At 43.9% G+C, this 23,634-nt stretch overlaps 1 protein-coding gene across 1 annotated transcript in view; it reads left to right on the top strand.

Annotated features, from left to right (window-relative positions):
- The first annotated feature begins 4,375 nt into the window (after positions 1-4,375).
- Positions 4,376-23,634, top strand: part of LOC129842283 (Fc receptor-like protein 5) — a 107,514-nt gene continuing 88,255 nt past the window's right edge. The window contains exons 1-5 of the mRNA XM_055910767.1: positions 4,376-4,430; positions 6,646-6,726; positions 6,858-6,938; positions 7,123-7,203; positions 7,440-7,520. Of these exons, the coding sequence (XP_055766742.1) occupies positions 4,376-4,430; positions 6,646-6,726; positions 6,858-6,938; positions 7,123-7,203; positions 7,440-7,520 (379 nt within the window). The remainder of the gene's footprint in view (positions 4,431-6,645; positions 6,727-6,857; positions 6,939-7,122; positions 7,204-7,439; positions 7,521-23,634) is intronic.

Genomic DNA, 23,634 nt, shown 5'->3' with positions numbered 1-23,634 from the left:
CATAACAACATGGCAGCAACACAACATAACAACATGGTAGCAACACAACATAACAACATGGCAGCAACACAACATAACAACATGGCAGCAACACAACATAACAACATGGTAACATGGTAACATAACAATGGTACATGGTAACATAACAATAAAGTGATGATCCTAACTGGCCTAAGACCGGGAATTTTTACTAGGATTAAATGTCAGGAATTGTGAGTTTAAATGTGTTTGGCCCTGGTATTGATATGTAGTAAATAGCCCTGGTATTGATATGGAGTAAATAGCCCTGGTATTGATAAGGAGTAAATAGCCCTGGTATTGATATGGAGTAAATAGCCCTGGTATTGATATGGAGTAAATAGCCCTAGTATTGATAAGGAGTAAATAGCCCTGGTATTGATATGGAGTAAATAGCCCTGGTATTGATATGGAGTAAATAGCCCTGGTATTGATAAGGAGTAATTAGCCCTGGTATTGATGTGGGAGAGCTGGACATAAGGAGTAAATTGCCCTGGTATTGATAAAGAGTAAATAACCCTGGTATTGATGAGGGAGAGCTGGAGATAAGGAGTAAATTGCCCTGGTATTGATAAGGAGTTATTAGCCCTGGTATTGATGTGGGAGAGCTGGACATAAGGAGTAAATTGCCCTGGTATTGATAAGGAGTTATTAGCCCTGGTATTGATGTGGGAGAGCGGGACATATCAGTAAATAACCCTGGTATTGATAAGGATTAAATATCCCTGGTATTGATGAGGAGTAAAAAAACTGGTATTGATATGGGAGAGCTGGACATATCAGTAAATAGCCCTGGTATTGATATCGGAGAGCTGGATATAAGAAGGTTCCTCATTGGTGTAACGGTCCTGACCAGTTTTATGTTGTTTTTGTATGTGTAATTGGTCAGGGCGTTAGTTTTGGGTGGGCAGTCTATGTTATCTGTTTCTATGTTGGTTTTGGTTTGCCTGGTATGGCTCTTGATTAGAGGCAGGTGGTTTGCGTTTTCCTCTAATTAAGAGTCATATTTAGGTAGGGCATTCTCACTGTTTGTTTGTGGGTGATTGTCTTCCGTGTTTGTGTTATGTTTGCACCATACGGAACTGTATACGGTTTGTTCGGTTTATGTAGTCTGTTTCCTATTCGTGCGTTCTGCGTGTCTATGTAAGTTCTCATGTTTAGGTCAGTCTACGTCGTTTGTTATTTTGTATCATTTCAAGTGTAGTTCGTGTTCGTTTTTCGTCTTGTCATTAAATTCATTATGTGTTCAAACTTCGCTGCGCCTTGGTTCAATCCCTGCTCCTCTTCGGATGAAGAAGAGGAGGACAGCCTTTACAGAATCACCCACCACGAACACTGTGACAAGCAGCGGAGTCGACGGAGAAAGGGACGGGAAAACAAGGATTTCTGGACTTGGGAGCAGATAATGAATGGAGAAGGTCCCTGGGCTAAGGCAGGAGAAAATCGCCGTTCTCAGGAAGAGAGGGAGGCAGCTAAAGCCCAGGAGCGGTGGTTTGAGGAGGCAGCAAGGAGAGGTGGCTGGAAGCCCGAAAAGCCATGGGAGCAGCTGGAGGCACTGGGGAGTGCAGAGGCTACCGGAGCGAGGAACCGGAGCTATGAGGGAACGCGTCTGGCACGGAAGCCCGAAAAGCCCGTAAGTAATTCCCAAAAATTTCTTGGGGGGGGGCTAAGAGGTAGTGGGCCAAGGGCAGGTAGGAGACCTGCGCCCACTTCCCAGGCTTACCGTGGAGAGCGGGAGTACGGGCAGGCGCCGTGTTACGCAGTAGAGCGCACGGCGTCTCCTGTACGAGTGCATAGCCCAGTGCGGGTTATTCCACCTCCCCGCACTGGTAGGGCTAGATTGGGTATTGAGCCAGGTGTCATGAGGCCGGCTCAACGCGTCTGGTCTCCAGTGCGTCTCCTCGGGCCGGCATACATGGCACCTGCCTTACGCATGGTTTCTCCGGTTCGCCTACATAGCCCGGTGCGGGTTATTCCACCTCCCCGCACTGGTCGGGCAACCGGGAGTATTCAACCAGGTAAGGTTGGGCAGGCTCAATGCTCAAGAGTGCCAGTACGCCTCCACGGTCCGGTATTTCCGGCACCACCTCCCCGCCCCAGCCTAGTACCTACAGTGTCTACACTACGCACTAGGCTACCAGTGCGTATCCTGAGCCCTGTTCCTCCTCCACGCACTCTCCCTGTAGTGCGTGTATCTAGCCCGGTGCCTCCAGTTCCGGCCCCACGCACTAAGCTACCAGTGCGTCTCCAGAGCCCTGTACAAACTGTATCTTCTCCCCCTGCTAATCCTGATGTGCTTGTCCTCAGCCCGGCGTCACCAGTGCCGGTGCCGCGCATCAGTTGTGGAGTGGGCTTTGAGAATACAGTGTGCCCTGTTCCTGCTCCCCGCACTAGTAGGAAGGTGCTTATCCTTAGCCCGGTGCCTCCAGTTCCGGCACCACGCACCAGGTCTACAGTGCGCCGTATCCGGCCTGAGCCATCCGTCTCCCCAGCGCCATCTGAGCCATCCGTCTCCCCAGCGCCATCTGAGCCATCCGTCTCCCCAGCGCCATCTGAGCCATCCGTCTCCCCAGCGCCATCTGAGCCATCCGTCTCCCCAGCGCCGTCTGAGCCATCCGTCTGCCATGAGCCTGCAAAGCCGCCCGTCTGCCATGAGCCTGCAAAGCCGCCCGTCTGCCATGAGCCTACAGAGCCGTCCGCCAGACAGGAGCCGCTAGAGCCGTCCGCCAGACAGGAGCCGCTAGAGCCGTCAGCCAGACAGGATCTGCCAGAGCCGCCAACCAGACAGGATCTGCCAGAGCCGCCAACCAGACAGGATCTGCCAGAGCCGCCAACCAGACAGGATCTGCCAGAGCCGCCAACCAGACAGGATCTGCCAGAGCCGCCAACCAGACAGGATCTGCCAGAGCCGCCAGCGAGCCATGAGCAGCCAGAGCCGTCAGAGAGCCATGAGCAGCCAGAGCCGTCAGAGAGCCATGAGCAGCCAGAGCCGTCAGAGAGCCATGAGCAGCCAGAGCCGTCAGAGAGCCATGAGCAGCCAGAGCCGTCAGAGAGCCATGAGCAGCCAGAGCCGTCAGAGAGCCATGAGCGTCGAGAGCCGTCAGCCTGCCATGAGCGTCGAGAGCCGTCAGCCTGCCATGAGCGTCGAGAGCCGTCAGCCTGCCATGAGCGTCGAGAGCCGTCAGCCTGCCATGAGCGTCGAGAGCCGTCAGCCTGCCATGAGCGTCGAGAGCCGTCAGCCTGCCATGAGCGTCGAGAGCCGTCAGCCTGCCATGAGCGTCGAGAGCCGTCAGCCTGCCATGAGCGTCGAGAGCTGTCAGCCTGCATAGACCTGCCAGAGTCCCTCAGCCAGGATCTGCCAGAGTTTATCAGCCGGGACCTGCCCCTTGTCCCGGTGTTCCCCCTTGTCCCGGTGTTGCCCCTTATCCTGGTGCTGCCCCTTGTCCCGGTACTGCCCCTTGTCCCGGTACTGCCCCTTGTCCCGGTACTGCCCCTTGTCCCGGTGCTGCCCCTTGTCCCGGTGCTGCCCCTTGTCCCGGTGCTGCCCCTTGTCCCGGTGCTGCCCTTTGTCCCGGTGCTGCCCCTTCTCCTGGTGCTGGATGTTTATTTAGGGGATGTGAGTTTTAGGGTGGGCATTGGGAGGGGAAGAAGAAGACGGGGAGTGACTATGGTGGTGTGGGGACAGCGTCCAGAGCCGGAGCCACCACCGTGGTCACCTGCCCACCCAGACCCTCCCCTGGACTTTGTGATGGTGCGCCCGGAGTTCGCACCTTGAGGGGGGGGTTATGTAACGGTCCTGACCAGTTTTATGTTGTTTTTGTATGTGTAATTGGTCAGGGCGTTAGTTTTGGGTGGGCAGTCTATGTTATCTGTTTCTATGTTGGTTTTGGTTTGCCTGGTATGGCTCTTGATTAGAGGCAGGTGGTTTGCGTTTTCCTCTAATTAAGAGTCATATTTAGGTAGGGCATTCTCACTGTTTGTTTGTGGGTGATTGTCTTCCGTGTTTGTGTTATGTTTGCACCATACGGAACTGTATACGGTTTGTTCGGTTTATGTAGTCTGTTTCCTATTCGTGCGTTCTGCGTGTCTATGTAAGTTCTCATGTTTAGGTCAGTCTACGTCGTTTGTTATTTTGTATCATTTCAAGTGTAGTTCGTGTTCGTTTTTCGTCTTGTCATTAAATTCATTATGTGTTCAAACTTCGCTGCGCCTTGGTTCAATCCCTGCTCCTCTTCGGATGAAGAAGAGGAGGACAGCCTTTACAATTGGAAATAATATGATACGATACAGTATTCAGTAGTAAATCATCTGATGTGATTTAAATTTCTAAATGTTACTGTATTGGATAAGTAAATACATGGCCACACTGATGAACTACTTCTGTGTTGAACAGGTGATCGTGTTGAAGAAGAGTGAGGCTGAGATCACCTGATCACCATAACAACCATCAGAATGGAACTCATGGCATTCTAATATAGAACTGTGAGTCACAATGCTGTATGTTGTTACATTGTAGCTCCACCTGCTGGAACAATAGTGGCATTTGATCAAATGTGATCTATTAACTGATACATGTATTATTCTGATTGGAATGTGTTTTAATATAATGTGTGTTGTATTATTCATTCAGCAGCTTTAACATCAGTCATATACTGGTCATATACTGTATAGCATTATGGTTGATACATTGTAAATGCCTTAACTTTTCATGTCTATACAGATCAACTGATAGGTGTTGAGGTTCAGGCCTTATTGTCACAGGTTCAGTATAATGTTATACCGTTACATGTTACAGAGATAGAAAACATACAGGAGAGGAGAATTATATTATTATAATTATTATCTTTATTTTCCAATTGTGGTCTCTATAGTAGTAGAGACAAATTATTATTTGATTTAATCATTAAACTAATGTAGGCCTATTGATTTATTTTGGTTGTTTTGTGCAAAACCATTATTTTGTCATTTAATCATCACGGAAAGATATAGATTTTGTCTTTGTATCATATAGAATTAAATAAATGATATTCCTCAAGCATGTAGCCTGTTTTTTAATCTGTTGTCCCTGGCCTTAGTTATCTTTGTTTTCATTATTATTTTAGTTAGGTCAGGGTGTGACATGGGGAAGTTTGTGTTTTTTTGTATTGTCTAGGGGGTTGTATGGTTTAGGGGGTTTAGTAGAGTAGATGGTTTAGTGTTCAGTGTAGGTGTCTAGGAAAGTCTATGGTTGCCTGAATTGGTTCTCAATTAGAGACAGCTGGTTATTGTTGTCTCTGATTGGGAGCCATATTTAAGGCAGCCATAGGCTTTAGCTGTTTGTGGGTAATTGTCTATGTGTAGTGTTTGTGTCAGCACTATCTGTCTATATAGCTTCACGGTCGTCAGTTTTGTTATTTTGTTTAGTTCGTTTATAGTTGTTCGTTTCTTGTTTGTTTTTTCTCTCTTCTTAAAATAAAGAAGATGTATTTTGCACACGCTGCACCTTGGTCCAATCTCTCACAGCAAGACGATCGTGACAGAATTACCCACCAATCTAGGACCAAGCGGCGTGTCAAGCGGCAACAGGACCCACCTACACAGGATTCATGGACATGGGAGGAGATACTGGATGGTAAGGGACCTTGGGCACAACCGGGAGAATATCGCCTCCCCCGTGAAGAGCTGGAGGCAGCTAAAGCCGAGATGAGGCGATATGAGGAGGCAGCACGGAAGCAAGGCTGGAAGCCCGTGAGTACAACCCAAACATTTCTTAAAGGGAGTGTGGCGAAGTCAGGTAGGAGACCTGCGCCTACTCCCTGTACTTACCGTGGAGAGCGAGAGTACGGGCAGACACCGTGTTACGCAGTAGAGCGCATGGTGTCTCCTGTATGCGTGCATAGCCCGGTTCGGTACATTCCAGCTCCACGTATTGGCCGGGCTAGATTGAGCGTTGAGCCGGATGTCATGAAGCCGGCCCAACGCATCTGTATGCACTGTTCCTTCTCCCCGTACTCGCCCTGATGTGCGTGCCCTCAGCCCGGTACCACCAGTGCCGGTACCACGCACCGGCCTATAGTGCGCTTTGAGAGTTCAGTGTGCCCTGTTGTTCGCCGCACTAGCCTGAAGGTGCGTGTCCTTAGCCCGGTACCTCCAGTTCCGGCACCACGCACCAGGCCTACAGTGCGTCTCAGCCGGCCAGAGTCTGCCGTCTGCCCAACGCCGTCTGAACTGTCCGTCTGTATTGAGCCTTCAAAGCTGCCCGTCTGCCATGAGCCTACAGAGCCGTCCGCCAGACAGGAGCCGCTAGAGCCTTCCGCCAGACAGGAGCCGCTAGAGCCTTCCGCCAGACAGGAGCCGCTAGAGCCTTCCGCCAGACAGGAGCCGCTAGAGCCTTCCGCCAGACCGGATCAGCTAGAGCCTTCCGCCAGACCGGATCAGTGACACCTGTTTTTAATTTTTTCTGAATGACATCAAACCCACTCTGTTTGTAATCCCCCTACAGCCCCCAGGGCCTTGAGTATCTTCTAAATACTCCATTCCAGGTTCCCCCTACAGCCCCCAGGTCCTTGAGTATCTTCTAAATGCTCCATTCCAGGTTCCCCCTACAGACCCCAGGGCCTTGAGTATCTTCTAAATGCTCCATTCCAGGTTCCCCCTACAGCCCCCAGGGCCTTGAGTATCTTCTAAATGCTCCATTCCAGGTTCCCCCTACAGCCCCCAGGGCCTTGAGTATCTTCTAAATGCTCCATTCCAGGTTCCCCCTACAGACCCCAGGGCCTTGAGTATCTTCTAAATACTCCATTCCAGGTTCCCCCTACAGCCCCCAGGGCCTTGAGTATCTTCTAAATACTCCATTCCAGGTTCCCCCTACAGCCCCCAGGGCCTTGAGTATCTTCTAAATACTCCATTCCAGGTTCCCCCTACAGCCCCCAGGGCCTTGAGTATCTTCTAAATGCTCCATTCCAGGTTCCCCCTACAGCCCACAGGGCCTTGAGTATCTTCTAAATACTCCATTCCAGGTTCCCCCTACAGCCCCCAGGGCCTTGAGTATCTTCTAAATGCTCCATTCCAGGTTTCCCCTACAGCCCCCAGGGCCTTGAGTATCTTCTAAATGCTCCATTCCAGGTTCCCCCTACAGCCCCCAGGGCCTTGAGTATCTTCTAAATGCTCCATTCCAGGTTCCCCCTACAGCCCCCAGGGCCTTGAGTATCTTCTAAATGCTCCATTCCAGGTTCCCCCTACAGACCCCAGGGCCTTGAGTATCTTCTAAATGCTCCATTCCAGGTTCCGCCTAAGCCCCCAGGGCCTTGAGTATCTTCTAAATACTCCATTCCAGGTTTCCCCTACAGCCCCCAGGTCCTTGAGTATCTTCTAAATACTCCATTCCAGGTGCCCCCTACAGCCCCCAGGGCCTTGAGTATCTTCTAAATACTCCATTCCAGGTTTCCCCTACAGCCCCCAGGTCCTTGAGTATCTTCTAAATGCTCCATTCCAGGTGCCCCCTACAGCCCCCAGGGCCTTGGGTATCTTCTAAATACTCCATTCCAGGTGCCCCCTACAGCCCCCAGGGCCTTGAGTATCTTCTAAATGCTCCATTCCAGGTTTCCCCTACAGCCCCCAGGTCCTTGAGTATCTTCTAAATGCTCCATTCCAGGTTTCCCCTACAGCCCCCAGGGCCTTTAATATCTTCTAAATACTCCATTCCAGGTTTCCCCTACAGCCCTCAGTCATTTCTGCCATACTGCTCAACTATCTAGTCACATGTATTTTATATGATCAATGTTCTTGGCACATCCCAAGTTGTTGTAAATGTAAATATTTATTACAGCTTTGTTGTCCAGTGGTGATTTTAGCAGTAAATCTCAAGGCCATTTTTCTTTGATTCATGCCACTACACAACACAATACATGAATTGCACTAACTTTGACAAACGGTGCCCACAAACTGTTAGGGTCGACATAAAGCTGTCCCAACAGCAGAGCCTTTTCAGCACCATGGAGTGACTCCTTACACACCGCTACCCCTGAGCCTCAGTGGAGCCTTGTCCTCCAGCAAAACAGTTCATTCAGCCTCATTTACTGCCTTTTTAAAAACATAGCTGATATGGCTGAATTGTTTAACAAATGTGGTTTCTACTGACAATTGAGATGAACAAACTATGGCATAAGGGAACAATGGAAGCTCTTACTATATTTGATGATGGCATTTCTCTAACAGTTTATAGGCTACATGTGCACCACCAAATCAGAACTGTAGGCTAAACTATGAGGGGGAAAGAGACCAAATTGTTTGGGTGAGGAACATGGGCTACTAACAGCTTACTACCCAACATACACGTAGGATGACTTTCTTAGCTACAGCATTCAAAACATTTTTGGAGGTGGCACGGTGGTCCTTCTTGTGGGCAAATGTTCTAATCAAACTTTGTCATCAAAGTCTGTCATTCTCTGGATTTATGGTGCTTTCAAGACAACTGGGAACTCTGAAGAAAACAAGGTTGAATACCACCCCTTGTCACAACACAACAATCAACACTGTTTCCATAAACACTGAGCAGACACTGTTGTCGGTGTCAGGAGAGGAGAGGAGAATGGCTGCCGTTTTATGGTCCCCTAACCACCATCATTAAGTTTGCTGACGACACAACGGTGGTAGGCCTGATCACCGACAACGATGAGACAGCCTATAGGGAGGAGGTCAGAGAACTGGCAGTGTGGTGCCAGGACAACAACCTCTCCCTCAACGATGAGACAGGCTATAGGGAGGAGGTCAGAGACCTGGCCGTGTGGTGCCAGGACAACATCCTCTCCCTCAACGATGAGACAGCCTATAGGGAGGAGGGTCAGAGACCTGACAACAATGAGGCAGCCTATAGGGAGGAGGTCAGAGACCTGGCAACGATGAGACAGCCTACAGGGAGGAGGTCAGAGACCTGCAGTGTGGTGCCAGGACAACAACCTCTCCCTCAATGTGAGCAAGACAAATGAGCTGATCGTGGACTATGAGAAAAGGAGGACCGAACAGGCCCCCATTAACATCGATGGGGCTGAAGTGCAGCGGGTGGAGAGTTTCAAGATCCTTGGTATCCACATCACCAACAAAACTGTCTGGTCCAAACACACCAAGACAGTCTTCAAGAGGGCACGACAATAGCTTTTCCCACTCAGGAGACTGAAAAGATTTGGCATGGTTCCCCAGATCCTGAAAAAGTTCTACAGCTTAACCATCGAGAGCATCCTGACCGGTTGCATCACCGCCTGGAATGGTACCGCCTTGTGGCCTACGACCACAAGGTTCAAGCTTCCTGCCATCCAGGACCTATATACCAGCCGCTGTCAGAGGAAGGCCCAAAAAATGGTCAGAGACTCCAGTCATCAAGTCATAGACTGTTCTCCCTGCTACCACACGGCAAGCAGTACCGGAGCGCCAAGTCTGGGTCCAAAAGGCTCCTTAACTTCTCTACTACCATTCAGATTTCTTTTTTTTTAGGTTTAATTGGGACTCCAGATTTCTAAGGGACCTTCCTGCAGTTCCTATCGCCTCCACTGGATGTCAACAGTCTTTAGATATTGGTTGAGGTTTTTCCTTTGAGAAATGAAGAAGTAGCCATGTTCAGAATGAGGCTCCAGTGAAGTGTACTGTTTGTTAGAGGCGCGTGACCAGAAAGCATGCTACACATGGTTTTCCTCCGGTATTGAACACAGATCATCCCGTCTTCAATTTCATCGATTATTTACGTAAAAAAAAAAATACCTAAAGTTGTATTACAAAAGTAGTTTGAAATCTTTGGACAAAGCTTACAGGTAACTTTTGAGATATTTTGTAGTCACGTTGTGCAAGTTGGAACCGGTATTTTTCTGGATCAAACGCGCCAAATGAATTGACATTTTGGATATATATTGACGTAAAAAATCGAACAAAAGGACCATTTGTGATGTTTATAGGACATATTGGAGTGCTAACAGAAGAAGCTCGTCAAAGGTAAGGCATGAATTATATCTATATTTCTGCGTTTTGTGTCGCGCCGGGAGTTTTGAAATATGATGGTCTGTGATTGTTAGCTGGGGTGCTATCCTCAGATAATAGCATATTGACTTGGTAGCAGCACCACCTGTATATAGCCTCGTTATTGTTATGTAATTTCTATTGTGTTACTTTATATTTTCTTTTTTACTTTAGTTTATTTTGTAAATATTTTCTTAACTATTTCTTGAACTACATTGTTGGTTAGGGGCTTGTCAGTAAACATTTCACAGTAAAAGTCTACACCTGTTGCATTCAGCACATGATAAATAAAATGTTTTTATTTTTTATTTTTTTTATTTCACCTTTATTTAACCAGGTAGGCTAGTTGAGAACAAGTTCTCATTTGCAACTGCGACCTGGCCAAGATAAAGCATAGCAGTCTGAACAGACAACACCACAGAGTTACACATGGAGTAAACAATAAACAAGTCAATAACATGGTAGAAAAAAAAAGAGAATCTATATACAATGTGTGCAAAGGCATGAGGTAGGCAATAAATCGAATAATTACAATTTAGCAGATTAACACTGGAGTGATAAATCATCAGATGATCATGTGCAAGAAGAGATACTGGTGTGCAAAAGAGCAGAAAATTAAATAAATAAAAGCAGTATGGGGGGTGAGGTAGGTAAATTGGGTGGGTAGTTTACAGATGGACTATGTACAGCTGCAGCGATCGGTTAGCTGCTCGGATAGCAGATTTTTAAAGTTGTTGAGGGAGATAAAAGTCTCCAACTTCAGAGATTTTTGCAATTCGTTCCAGTCGCAGGCAGCAGAGAACTGGAAGGAAAGGCGTCCAAATGAGGTTTTGGCTTTAGGGATGATCAGTGAGATACACCTGCTGGAGCGCGTGCTACGGGTGGGTGTAGCCATCGTGACCAGTGAACTGAGATAAGGCGGCACTTTACCTAGCATAGACTTGTAGATGACCTGGAGCCAGTGGGTCTGACGACGAACATGTAGCGAGGGCCAGCCGACTAGGGCATACAGGTCGCAGTGGTGGGTCGTATAAGGTGCTTTAGTAACAAAACGGATGGCACTGTGATAAACTGCATCCAGTTTGCTGAGTAGAGTATTGGAAGCTATTTTGTAGATGACATCGCCGAAGTCGAGGATCGGTAGGATAGTCAGTTTTACTAGGGTAAGTTTGGCGGCGTGAGTGAAGGAGGCTTTGTTGCGGAATAGAAAGCCGACTCTAGATTTGATTTTGGATTGGAGATGTTTGATATGAGTCTGGAAGGAGAGTTTGCAGTCTAGCCAGACACCTAGGTACTTATAGATGTCCACATATTCTAGGTCGGAACCGTCCAGGGTGGTGATGCTAGTCGGGCGTGCGGGTGCAGGCAGCGAACGGTTGAAAAGCATGCATTTGGTTTTACTAGCGTTTAAGAGCAGTTGGAGGCCACGGAAGGAGTGTTGTATGGCATTGAAGCTCGTTTGGAGGTTAGATAGCACAGTGTCCAAGGAAGGGCCGGAAGTATACAGAATGGTGTCGTCTGCATAGAGGTGGATCAGGGAATCGCCCGCAGCAAGAGCAACATCATTGATGTATACAGAGAAAAGAGTCGGCCCGAGAATTGAACCCTGTGGTACCCCCATAGAGACTGCCAGAGGACCGGACAACATGCCCTACGATTTGACACACTGAACTCTGTCTGCAAAGTAGTTGGTGAACCAGGCAAGGCAGTCATTAGAAAAACCGAGGCTACTGAGTCTGCCGATAAGAATATGGTGATTGACAGAGTCGAAAGCCTTGTCCAGGTCGATGAAGACGGCTGCACAGTAATGTCTTTTATCGATGGCGGTTATGACATCGTTTAGTACCTTGAGCGTGGCTGAGGTGCACCCGTGACCGGCTCGGAAACCGGATTGCACAGCGGAGAAGGTACGGTGGGATTCGAGATGGTCAGTGATCTGTTTGTTGACTTGGCTTTCGAAGACCTTAGATAGGCAGGGCAGGATGGATATAGGTCTGTAACAGTTTGGGTCCAGGGTGTCTCCCCCTTTGAAGAGGGGGATGACCGCGGCAGCTTTCCAATCCTTGGGGATCTCAGATGATACGAAGGAGAGGTTGAACAGGCTGGTAATAGGGGGTGCGACAATGGCGGCGGACAGTTTCAGAAATAGCGGGTCCAGATTGTCAAGCCCAGCTGATTTGTATGGCTCCAGGTTTTCCAGCTCTTTCAGAACATCTGCTATCTGGATATGGGTAAAGGAGAAGCTGGGGAGGCTTGGGCGAGTAGCAGCGGGGGGGGCGGGGCTGTTAGCCAAGGTTGGAGTCGCCAGGAGGAAGGCATGGCCAGCCATTGAGAAATGTTTGTTGAAGTTTTCGATTATCACGGACTTATCAGTGGTGACCGTGTTACCTAGCCTCAGTGAAGTGGGCAGCTGGGAGGAGGTGCTCTTGTTTTCCATGGACTTTACAGTATCCCAGAACTTTTTGGAGTTAGAGCTACAGGATGCAAATTTCTGCTTGAAAAAGCTGGCCTTTGCTTTCCTGACTGACTGCGTGTATTGGTTCCTGACTTCCCTGAACAGTTGCATATCGCGGGGGCTCTTCGATGCTATTGCAGTTCGCCACAGGATGTTTTTGTGCTGGTCGAGGGCAGTCAGGTCTGGAGTGAACCAAGGGCTATATCTGTTCTTGGTTCTGCATTTTTTGAACGGAGCATGCTTGTCTAATATGGTGAGGAAGTAACTTTTAAAGAATGACCAGGCATCCTCAACTGACGGGATGAGGTCAATATCCTTCCAGGGTACCCAGGCCAGGTCGATTAGAAAGGCCTGCTCGCAGAAGTGTTTTAGGGAGCGTTTGACAGTGATGAGGGGTGGTCGTTTGGCCGCGGACCCGTGGCGGATACAGGCAATGAGGCAGTGATCGCTGAGATCTTGATTGAAGACAGCAGAGGTGTATTTGGAGGGCAAGTTGGTCAGGATAATGTCTATTAGGGTGCCCATGTTTACGGATTTAGGGTTGTACCTGGTGGGTTCCTTGATGATTTGAGTGAGATTGAGGGCATCAAGCTTAGATTGTAGGACTGCCGGGTTGTTAAGCATATCCCAGTTTAGGTCACCTAACAGAACAAACTCTGAAGCTAGATGGGGAGCGATCAATTCACAGATGGTGTCCAGGGCACATCTGGGAGCTGAGGGGGGTCGGTAGCAGGCGGCAACAGTGAGAGATTGACACAGTAAAATTAGAAGTTCGAACTGTTTGGGCATAGACTTGGAAAGTATGACAGAACTTTGCAGGCTATCTCTGAGGTAGATTGCAACTCCTCCCCCTTTGGCAGTTCTATCTTGACGGAAAGTGTTATAGTTGGGTATGGAAATCTCAGAAGTTTTGGTGGCCTTCCTAAGCCAGGATTCGGAAACGGCAAGGACATCAGGGTTGGCAGAGTGTGCTAAAGCGGTGAGTAAGGCAAACTTAGGGAGGAGGCTTCTGATGTTGACATGCATAAGGCCAAGGCTTTTTCGATCACAGAAGTCAACAAATGAGGGTGACTGGGGACATGCAGGGCCTGGGTTTACCTCCACATCACCCGAGGAACAGAGGAGTAGTAGGATGAGGGTGCGGCTAAAAGCTATCAAAACTGGTCGCCTAGAGCGTTGGGGACAAGGAATAAAAGGAGCAGATTTATGGGCGTGGTAGAATAGATTCTGGGCATAATGTGCAGACCAGGGTATGGTGGGGCACGGGTACAGCGGAGGCAAGCCCAGGCACTGGGTGATGATAAGAGAGGTTGTATCTCTGGACATGCTGGTCTCAATGGGTGAGGTCACCGCATGTGTGGGGGGTGGGACAAAGGAGGTATCAGAGGTACGGAGAGTGGAACTACGGGGTCCATTGCAAACCAAAACAATGATAACTAGCCTGAACAACAGTATACAAGGCATATTGATATTTGAGAGAGACATACAACATCAACAGCAGGTAAAAATGGCGACGACCAGGCAGACAGGGTCGGATTAACTACACACAGATCCTGAGTTAAAGCACAGAGCCGACAGATAAAACACAAATAAACGGAATGGAGTACCGTGAATTAATGGACAGTCAAGCAGGCATCAGCTATGTAGCCAAGTGATCATAGTGTCCAGGGGGCAGCCGTAGATGGAGCAGTGAGGCCTCCGCTGAGCTAGCACCCGTTTAAAGTTAGTAGCCCGGGGGGGTGGTCTGCTCAGACGGAGGGGTCTGCTCAGACGGAGGCCGGTTGAGGGCACAGCGGATGGGGTATTTGTCTGCAGACCAGACGTGGTCGCGTCGACAGAGAATCCAAGCCGGATGGCGGTGGCGAAAGAGAGGTTGTGAGTTGTAGAATTTGATAGCATGGCTTCAGAATTGGAGGTGGAGTAATCTGATCCTAGATCTGTGGTTAGGGACAACTTCTATTTAAAGTATCATCCATGTCTGCAGCCAGGGAATGAAATAGATGTATCACAGTGTACAGCATTACACCATTACAACATATGGAGCACTGCCATCTAGTGGACAGATTAGGATACAACACATGGAGCACTGCCACCTAGTGGACAAATCAGGATACACCACATGGAGCACTGGCATCTAGTGATTAAATCAGGATACAACACATAGAACCACTAGGTCTTGGAAGCTATATTAGGTGTTGGTGTCTATACTGGTGTTGCTCAAGATAAACACACACAATGACATTATAGTAAAATACAATTTCCAATTTTACATAAACAATTAGAATATAAAACACATTGAAGCCTTTACATCATTCATCATGGACATAACACTACAACTTTCCTTCTGTTAGTAGTAATGAAGCCTTTACATCATTCATCATGGACATAACACTACAACTCTCCTTCTGTTAGAAGAAATGAAGCCTTTACTACTGATACTGTCAGCTGGTTCCAGTCAGTGGTGTCTGTATGTTCTCATGATTAACTTCTACTGCCTCAGAAACCCGGGTCCGTGAGCACCCCCCCCCCCCCCCACATCAGTAAAAAAGCTGACTAGCGTAGCCTAGCATAGCGTCATAAGTAAATACTAGCATCTAAATATCATTCAATCACAAGTCCAAGACACCAGATGAAAGATCCACATCTTGTGAATCCAGCCATCATTTCTTATTTTTAAAATGTTTTACAGGGAAGACACAATATGTAAATCTATTAGCTAACCACGTTAGCAAAAGACACCATTTTTCTCTGTCCACCATTTTTTATCTCCACCAGTAGCTATCACCAATTCGACCAAATAAAGATATTGATAGCCACTAACCAAGAAAAAACCTCATCAGATGACAGTCTGATAACATATTTACTGTATAGCATAGGTTTTGTTAGAAAAATGTGCATATTTCAGGTAGAAATCATAGTTTACAATTGCACCCACCATCACAACTTGACTAGAAAAAATACAGAGAGCAACGTGTTTACCTAATTACTAATCATAAAACATTTCTTAAAAATACACAGCATACAGTGATTGAAAGACACAGATCCTGTGAATCCAGACAATATTTCAGATTTTCTAAGTGTCTTACAGCGAAAACACAATAAATCGTTATATTAGCATACCACATGTGCAAACATAACCCCAGCATTAATTCAAGGCAAAAAGAGCGATAGCATTATCACCACCAAAGTATATAAATTTTTTCACTAACCTTCTCAGAATTCTTCCGATGACACTCCTGTAACATCATATTACAACATACATATAGAGTTTGTTCGAAAATGTGCATATTTAGCCACAAAAAAATCGTGGTTATACAATGAGAATAGTAGCCAAACTGGACAGAAAAAGTCGGGCGCCATCTTGGACAGTGATCTAGTCTAATGAATAAATAATCATACACTTGACTAAAAAATACAGGGTGGACAGCAATTGAGTTGAAAGACAAATTAGTTCTTAATGCAATCGCTGAATTACATTTTTTAAATTATCCTTACTGTGCAATACAGGGTTGGCCAAGCGAAGCTACCCAAAAGAAAATGGCGGCATATGCGTTTAACATTTTTCTACAGAATAACGATTTATCATCATAAATAGTTCTTACTATGAGCTGTTCTTCCATCAGAATCTTGGCCAATGTATCCTTTCTCCGGTCTAATCGTCTTTTGGTAGAAAGATGTCCTCTTGTCCTGTCGAAATGGCCACTAACGTTCGGCATGTACTGGAAAAGTGTCCAACTCTTGGGAGTGCGTCACAAAGAAATACCAGAAAATCGCACTAAACGGATATAAATTGCTATAAAACGGTTTAAATTAACTACCTTATGATGTCTTTCACACCTATAACGAATAAAAATATGACCGGGGATATAGAAGTGCCTAAACCAAAGCTTGGAAGGAGGCCAGTCCGACGTCCATCGTGCGTCAGGCGCAGGAAGGAAAAGAAATGGACTTCCGCCCTTTGGTGTTTTATACAGTCCCAGATTGCGCAATCGACTCCATTCAAATTGTCACCACTTACTGACATCTAGAGGAAGGCGTAGGCAGTGTTTGTATCCCCATAGCATTTACAGGGACCTTAAAACCGACCCCAGATCAGGGGCCAAGATTTCTGAAATCTCACTCCCTCTCAGGAAAAGTGCTGTAGAATGAGTTCTGTTTCACTCAGAGACATAATTCCAACAGATTTGGAAACTAGAGAGTGTTTCATATCCAATAATAATAATAATATGCATATTGTACGAGCAAGAATTGAGCACTAGGCAGTTTAATTTGGCAACGTCAAGAAAAAAAAAGTGCTAACAGCTCCCCCTATTGAGTAGAGGTTAACTAACTCTTGTAGTTGATAGTTCCAGTCAGTGGTGTCTGTACGTTCTCATGATAAACTAACTCTTGTTGTTGATAGTTCCAGTGGTGTCTGTATGTTCTCATGATAAACTAACTCTTGTTGTTGACAGTTCCAGTCAGTGGTGTCTGTATGTTCTCATGATAAACTAACTCTTGTTGTTGATAGTTCCAGTCAGTGGTGTCTGTATGTTCTCATGATAAACTAACTTTAACTCTGTTGTGGAAACTTCACACCTCTCTGTTGCTGATGCTGTTGATGGTGGTCAAGGCTGCAGATTCTAAAGATAAGTGTGTTGGTGTGAAAAGGGAAGGATTGCATACAGAATACGTAGAGACTAAAATAGGAGGGGGGGGGGGGCAGAAAGGAGGTACATCTGTGTTGCTGTCTACATGTCTGCATGTCTGGGTCTGTGTAGTTCTGCCTGTTTGTGTCTGTGTTTGTTTGTTTGTTTCTCTGTCTGTGTGTGTGTCTGTTTCCGGTGTGGCTCAGTTGGTAGAGAATGGCCCTTGCAGGGCCAGGGTTGTGGGTTTGATTCCCACGGGGGATCAGTACAGGAAAAGTACAATAATTAATCAACTCACTACTGTAAGTTGCTCTGGACAAGAGTTAAATGACCTAAAACTACATGTGTGACAGAGGAACAGAGGTGTTTAACAATGGGTGATGTTGTTCACGTACAGCTGTAACCTCAAACAGACACAGATCTACTGCTCTGATACGTCTATGTGTGGGGTGGAGACAGCCTCTTTTTTTACTAATGCTTTCGATTGTAAGGACATTTGGCTTTGTGACTTTGGATATTTTGAGCATCATGTTATACTGTTTAAATGTCAGCCACCAGAGCATCATGTTGTACTGTTTAAATGTCAGCTACCAGACCAGAGCATCATGTTATACTGTTTAAATGTCAGCCACCAGACCAGAGCATCATGTTATACTGTTTAAATGTCAGCTACCAGACCAGAGCATCATGTTATACTGTTTAAATGTCAACCACCAGAGCATCATGTTATACTGTTTAAATGTCAGCCACCAGACCAGAGCATCATGTTATACTGTTTAAATGTCAGCCACCAGAGAATCATGTTATACTGTTTAAATGTCAGCCACCAGACCAGAGCATCATGTTATACTGTTTAAATGTCAGCCACCAGAGAATCATGTTATACTGTTTAAATGTCAGCCACCAGACCAGAGCATCATGCTATACTGTTTAAATGTCAGCCACCAGACCAGAGCATCATGTTATACTGTTTAAATGTCAGCTACCAGACCAGAGCATCATGTTATACTGTTTAAATGTCAGCCACCAGACCAGAGCATCATGTTATACTGTTTAAATGTCAGCCACCAGAGCATCATGTTATACTGTTTAAATGTCAGCTACCAGACCAGAGCACCATGTTATACTGTTTAAATGTCAGCCACCAGACCATCATGTTATACTGTTTAAATGTCAGCCACCAGACCAGAGCATCATGTTATACTGTTTAAATGTCAGCCACCAGACCAGAGCATCATGTTATACTGTTTAAATGTCAGCCACCAGAACAGAGCATCATGTTATACTGTTTAAATGTCAGCCACCAGAGCATCATGTTATACTGTTTAAATGTCAGCCTCCAGACCAGAGCATCATGTTATACTGTTTAAATGTCAGCCACCAGAGTATCATGTTATGCTGTTTAAATGTCAGCCACCAGACCAGAGCATCATGTTATACTGTTTAAATGTCAGCCACCAGACCAGAGCATCATATTATACTGTTTAAATGTCAGCCAACAGACCAGAGCATCATGTTATACTGTTTAAATGTCAGCCACCAGACCAGAGCATCATGTTATACTGTTTAAATGTCAGCCACCAGAGCATCATGTTATACTGTTTATATGTCAGCCACCAGACCAGAGCATCATGTTATACTGTTTAAATGTCAGCCACCAGAGCATCATGTTATACTGTTTAAATGTCAGCCACCAGACCAGAGCATCATGTTATACTGTTTAAATGTCAGCCACCAGAGCATCATGTTATACTGTTTAAATGTCAGCCACCAGACCAGAGCATCATGTTAAACTGTTTATATGTCAGCCACCAGACCAGAGCATCATGTTATACTGTTTAAATGTCAGACACCAGAGCATCATGTTATACTGTTTAATAGTAGGCCACCAGACCAGCAATGTCAGTCACCAGACCAGAGCATATCTCCCTATCTCCCTCTCTCTCTCTCTCTCTCTCTAGGTTATGTTGTGAAGGGTAGTGTCCTCTCTGTCTGTCTCTCTCTCTTTCTTTCTCTCTCTCTGTCTCTCTCCCTCTCTCCATCTCTCTGTCTCTTTCTCTCTCTCTCATCTATCTATCTAGGTTATGTTGTGAAGGGTAATCTCCTCTCTGTCTGTCTCTCTCTCTCCCTCTCTCTCCCTCTCTCTCCCTCTCTCTCCCTCTGTCTCTCTCTGTCTCTCTCCCTCTCTCCATCTCTCTCTATCTCTCTCTCGCTCTCTTCTCTCTGTCCCTCTCTTCTATACATCCCTTTCTAACTATTTCTCAAACTTTCTCATTCTATTCCTCTCTCTCTCTCTCTCTCTCTCTATCTCTCTCTCTCGCTGTCTCTCTTCTCTCTAGGCCCCCTCATTCTGTCACACACATCTTTCACACCTCTCAGTCCATCTCAAGAGGAAGTATAGATGGGTAGAGAGGAGAGGTGGGGGGGGGGGGGGGGGGGGGTGGACAGGCTACAAGTCACTAGAGTTTAGGTACAGTTAGTGATCGACACGTTGAGATGGAACGTACCTGTCTTCTACTCTGTGAGTTGAATATTATCTAAAAAAACGTAATATATATAGGGTTCAATGTCTAGATATCATGATAATATCTGTATACTTTAATATCTGTATGGTTTAGTAAATGTATAGATTAATATATATATGGTGTGATATCTGAATAGTTAAAAATGTGTATGGTTTAATATCTATATGGTTTAATATCTATAAGGTTTAATATCTGTACAGTTTAAAATTTGAATTGTTTAATATCTATACTGTTTAATATCTGTATAGTTTAATATCTGTATGGTGTGATATCTGCATTGTTAAACATTTGGTTTAACCTGTCTCGCCCCCCCGTTCCGCTAGCGGAACTCCTCCCACATTCCACAGAGCGCGAAATTCAACAAATATTTTTTTTGAAATATTTAACTTTCACACATTAACAAGTCCAATACAGCTAATGAAAGATACACATCTTGTGAATCCAGCCAACATGTCCGATTTAAAAAAAATGTTTTACAGGGAAAACACAATATATATTTATGTTAGCTCACCAACAAATAGAAAAAAAGCACAGACATTTTTCACAGCACAGGTAGCATGCACAAAATCAACCAAACAAACCAAAGAAACCAAGAAACAACTCCCTCAGATGACAGTTTTATAACATGTTATACAATAAATCTATGTTTTGTTCGAAAAATGTGCATATTTGAGCTATAAATCAGTTTTACATTACTGCTACCATCATAGCTACAGTCAGAAATAGCACGGGAGTAGCCAGAGTAAATACAGACACCAACGTCAACTACCTAATTACTCATCATAAAACATTTCAGAGAAATATATGGTGGATAGCAAATGAAAGACAAAGATCTTGTGAATACAGCCAATATTTCCGATTTTTGAAGTGTTTTACAGCAAAAACACAATATATCGTTATATTAGCTTACTACAATAGCTATCACACAACAGCATTGATTCAAGGCAAACGGTAGCGATAGCACAGTTCGACAGATATATGAAATAGCATCCCAAATTGGGTCCTTATCTTTGTTGATCTTCCATCAGAATGTTGTACAAGGGGTCCTTTGTTCAGAACCGTCTTTGTTTGGATCCAGAACGAACTATTTCCCTCTTGAATTAGCAAGCACACTGGCCGTGCGGCGCTAACCTCTCCTTCTTGAAAAAATTCCTCCAACGCATCACGTCTAAATTCCCGAATAAATTTCAATAATATAATTAAACTATATTGAAAAAACATACTTTAGGATGATATTGTGACATGTATCAAATAAAATCGAAGCCGGAGATCGTCATACACCTTCCCCTGGGTCTCCTCATCTGAGGAGGTGGAATTAGACAGCCGTTACATATATGTATAGTTTAATATCTATATGGTTTAAAATCTGTATAGTTTAACTTCTTAGTGATCCCTTCTCGAGCCAATCCCGTAATCCGGTTAATCTACCCAGTGAAATAGCAGCGCGCCAAAATAAAAAAAACTGAAATACTCCCGGGTGGCGCAGTGGTCTCTGGGTTCGCGGCCAACCGGGAGGTCTGTGGGGCAATGCACAATTGGCATAGCGTCGTCCGGGTTAGGGAGGGTTTGGCCGGTAGGGATATCCTTGTCTCAGTATGTAAAATGTAATAAAAATGTATGCACTCTACTGTAAGTCGCTCTGGATAAGAGCGTCTGCTAAATGACTAAAATGTAAATGTACTCATAATTATTATTCACAAATCATACAAGTGTTATACATCGGTTTAAAGATTAACTTCTTGTTAATCCTGCCACAGTGTCAGATTTCAAAAATGCTTCACGGCGAAAGCAAACCATGTGATTATCTGAGGACTGCGCCCAGCATACCAACACATGAAAATCAGATTTCAACCCGCCTGGCGCGACACAAAAGTCTGAAATGAAGATTTAATTCATGCCTTACCTTCGAAGATCTGTAAAGTTTCACATCTGTATGATTAAATATCTATATAGTTTAGTGTCTATATAGTTTAAAATATGTATGGTTTAATATCTGTATAGATTCATATCTGTATGATTAAATATCTATTTAGTTTAGTATCTATATAGTTTAATATATGGATGGTTTAACATCTATATAGATTAATATCTATATGGTTTAATATCTGTATGGTTTAATATCTGTATGGTTTAAAATCAACAACATTTAATATATATATATCTATATATATATGGTTTAATATCTGTATAGTTTAATGTCTGTATTGTTTAATATCAACACTAATATATATATATGGTTTAATATCTGTATTGTTTAATATCTGTATGGTTTAATATCTGAATGGTTTAATATCTGTATGGTTTAAAATCAACAACATTTAATATATGTATATATATATATATATATATATATATATATATATATATATATATATATGGTTTAATATCTGTATAGTTTAAAATCAACAACATTTAATATATATATATATATATATATATATATATGGTTTAATATCTGTATAGTTAATTATCTATATTGTTTATTAAATGTATAGTTAAATATCTGTATAGTTTAATGTCTGTATGGTTTAATATCAACACTAATATATATATATATATAGTTTAATATCTGTATATTTTAATATCTGTATGGTTTATTAAATGTATAGTTAAATATCTGTATAGTTTAATGTCTGTATGGTTTAATATAAACACTATTAAATATACAGTTTAATATCTGTATAGTTTAATATCTGTATGGTTTAGTATCTATATAGTTTAATATCTGTATGGTTTAGTATCTATATAGTTTAATATCTGTATGGTTTAATATCTATGTAGTTTAATATCTGTAAAGTTTCACATCTGTATGATTAAATATCTATATAGTTTAGTGTCTATATAGTTTAAAATTTGCATGGTTTAATATCTGTATATATTAATATATGTATGATTAAATATATATTTAGTTTAGTATCTATATAGTTTAATATATGGATAGTTTAACATCTATATAGTTTAATATCTATATAGTTTAATATCTATATAGTTTAATATCTATATAGTTTAATATCTATATAGTTTAATATCTATATAGTTTAATATCTATATAGTTTAATATCTATATTGTTTAGTATCTATATAGTTTAATATATATATAGAGTCATATCTATATGGTTTAATATCTATATAGTTTCATATCACATATTGTAATATCAATATGGTTCAATATATATGTATAAAGGATTTTATCAACATGGTTTAATTTCTATATGGTTTGAAATCTATATAGTTTAATATCTATATATTTTAATATCTATATAGTTGTGTATATCCTCTTAAAAGGGTGGTTCTGGTAAGCTAACATAGATAATTGTTTTTAATAGTCTACCATGGATCATTTGAATTTCAGGACCTCTGTCTGTATAATTATTTAAATAAACAGTATTTGATTAAATGTACTACTACACCTGTGCATTGAAAAATGTGCAACTAACACATTCAGAAATTGCAAGAAATATAGTAAAAAAATGGATCATATGGAATAAGGTTTTGGAGAATCTCTACCATATCTACGAGATAAAACGAAAGCTAAGGAAATATATTTGTAAATTCCACTCCTTTGTATGGGGTACCTTCAGACAAGTCCCTTGATACTTGTGGTGGTCGTAGAGTCTCACCTTTCCATAGTGGGGTCATATTAGTTTGTATCTGAGAGTCTCCTCTTTCCATAGTGGAGTTATATTAGTTTGTATCTGAGAGTCTCCTCTTTCCATAGTGGGGTCATATGAGTTTGTAGCTGAGAGTCTCCCCTTTCCATAGTGGGGTCATATTAGTTTGTATCTGAGAGTCTCCTCTTTCCATAGTGGGGTCATATTAGTTTGTAGCTGAGTCTCCTCTTTCCATAGTGGGGTCATATTAGTTTGTATCTGAGTCTCCTCTTTCCATAGTGGGGTCATATTAGTTTGTAGCTGAGTCTCCTCTTTCCATAGTGGGGTCATATTAGTTTGTATCTGAGTCTCCTCTTTCCATAGTGGGGTCATATTAGTTTGTAGCTGAGTCTCCTCTTTCCATAGTGGGGTCA

Source organism: Salvelinus fontinalis, unplaced genomic scaffold (genome assembly GCF_029448725.1).
Source record: "Salvelinus fontinalis isolate EN_2023a unplaced genomic scaffold, ASM2944872v1 scaffold_0029, whole genome shotgun sequence".
Taxonomy (NCBI): domain Eukaryota; kingdom Metazoa; phylum Chordata; class Actinopteri; order Salmoniformes; family Salmonidae; genus Salvelinus; species Salvelinus fontinalis.
Note: the sequence above shows the minus strand (reverse complement) of the source record. Positions and strands in the feature narration are given on the sequence as shown.